Below are 2180 nucleotides of genomic sequence, written 5' to 3'. Positions count from 1 at the left end.
CTACCAAGGTAGTTTTTGCCCATTACTGTACCTACCTTAGAGTGGCACCAACTCACACAGATGCTCAATGAGTACAGATGCTTCTCAACTTACGATGGACTATGCCTTCATAAACCCATCACACATTGAAAATATCATAAGCCAAAAATGCACTTAATAGACCTAATCTCTCCAGCCAGGCGTGGTGGACTCACATTTGTAATCCCAGCACTCTGGGAGGCTGAGGCAGGTGGATCCCTTAAGCTCAGGAGTTTGAGACCATCTGAGCAAAAGTGAGACACTGTCTCTACTAATAATAGAGAAACTAGCTGGGCATTGTGGTGGGCACCTATAGTTCTAGTTACTCTGGTGGCTGAGGCAAGAGGATCAATTGAGCCCAGGAGTTTGAGAGTGCTATGAGCTATGATAACGCCACTGCACTCTCTCCCAGGGCAAAAGAGTGAGACTCTGTCTCAAAAAAAGAAAAAAAATAAAAGACACAACAACAAAAATAGACCCAATCTTCCAAACATCAGCGCTCAGCATAGCCTACCTTAAATGTGCCCAGAACTCTCATGTTAGCCTACAGTTGAGCAAAACCATTCAACACAAACCTTGTTTTATATTAACAATAAAGTGCTGACTCTTGTGTGATTTACGGAAAGTGATTACCAGAATGGTTGTGTGGGTGCTTGAAGTATGGTTTCCATCAAATGGTTTAAATTCTTGTACCATCGTAAAGTGAAAACTTTTAAGTCCAACATCGCAAGTCAGGGACGGTCTGTACTTGTAGCCTGGATGAATGACTAGGCATATAAACCATCTCCTGCAATCCTCCCAACAACCCTGGCAGGTGATAATCTCCTTTAACAAAAGGAGAAACTGAGGCTCTGACGGCGGAACTGACTTACCCAAGGTCATAGAACTAGAAAAGTAGGGCTTGAATTTTCCCCCACCCCATCCCAAGCTGGTATCTAGCTGAGGTACCCAGGACAGCCACACTGAGGCTTAGAGCCTTCCGGTCCCCCCAGTGCTGGCAAAAACAAAAAAATAAACCCACAAAGTCAGCCCATTTTGGTGGCACAAATGACGAGACGCTCACCCCGTGTTTCTGAATGGCGACGTTGGTGAGATGGACGAACATGTTATCCAGCTCACTGGTGCTGGGGGTGTACTTCACGGTGCAAAACCGGCAAAACCCAAGCTTGTACCTGTGCAGGAATTCAGATTAATTCAAAGTCTGAGGAAAAACACAAATAAAACATACCACTCCGTGCTCCGTAAAGAGTGGCTTTGTTATTTGTAAGACTCACATTAGCTCCAGGCTGACTGCTCTTATTTCCTTAATACTTAGCCTGTGGCGGCACCATAGACAGTTTTACTAAACTTTATGATGCTGTCCACAGGTAAGAAGCACTAGATTAAAACACAGTCTTAAGAAGGGAAACATCCATTTAAAATCCTCATTAATATTTCTAGGAAGTCTCCTTTCAATAAATAATGGAATCTTAGAGGAAAGTGTTTTTTTTTTTTTTAAGTTAGAGAACTCCTATTGAAATTAATAATTTGAAGCCTTGCAATCTAAAATTTCAATCATAAACGAAATGGCAACAAAATAAAATTAATGCACAATTTATAGCCAATGGTCCATCTTAGGAGGCCAGTGGCATCTTGACAAATGTTAGAGTAGTGAGGCTAGGGAGGAAATTGTGGGGATTTGTAATGAATATTCTCTTTATCTTGTTTCTCTTCTGGGTCATGGTAAAACAATAAATTATCATCTTTCGGTGGCAATAAAAAAAAAAAAGAAGGGAAACGAAACCTGAAGGCCCCTTACATGTAACAGCGCAGCGGGCGATATGTGGACACCAGAACATACAACCGCAGATCAAACTTCCTGCCGCCAATGAGTAACGGGTTGTTAATATAGAGAGAGATCACGTAGGCTTCCTTAGTAGACTGAGACACAAACCTAAACATCAGAGAAAAATAAAAATTAGTAGGTAAAAGATATGACACCAGAGATGTGCTCCATGAAAGAAAGAACTGACAAGCTAGACTTCATTAAAATTAGGCTCTGCGCCTATAGCTCAACCGGCTAAGGCGCCAGCCACATACACCTAAGGTAGCGGGTTCGAATCCCCAGCCCGGACCCGCCAAACAACAATGACGGCTGCAACCAAAAAATAGCCGGGCGTTGT

The 2180-nt window shown here is 42.6% G+C and overlaps 1 protein-coding gene across 1 annotated transcript in view; it reads right to left on the bottom strand.

Annotated features, from left to right (window-relative positions):
• Positions 1 to 2180, bottom strand: part of TTLL1 (tubulin tyrosine ligase like 1) — a 23903-nt gene that overhangs the window by 11080 nt on the left and 10643 nt on the right. The window contains exons 4-5 of the mRNA XM_003783132.2: positions 1817 to 1951; positions 1082 to 1190 (exon numbers count right to left, since the gene is read on the bottom strand). Coding sequence (XP_003783180.1) covers positions 1082 to 1190; positions 1817 to 1951 — 244 coding nt within the window. The remainder of the gene's footprint in view (positions 1 to 1081; positions 1191 to 1816; positions 1952 to 2180) is intronic.

This window comes from Otolemur garnettii, unplaced genomic scaffold (genome assembly GCF_000181295.1).
Source record: "Otolemur garnettii isolate 467f Iridium unplaced genomic scaffold, OtoGar3 scaffold00007, whole genome shotgun sequence".
Classification (NCBI taxonomy): Eukaryota; Metazoa; Chordata; class Mammalia; order Primates; family Galagidae; genus Otolemur; species Otolemur garnettii.
This window is presented reverse-complemented; position numbering and strand designations above follow the sequence as displayed.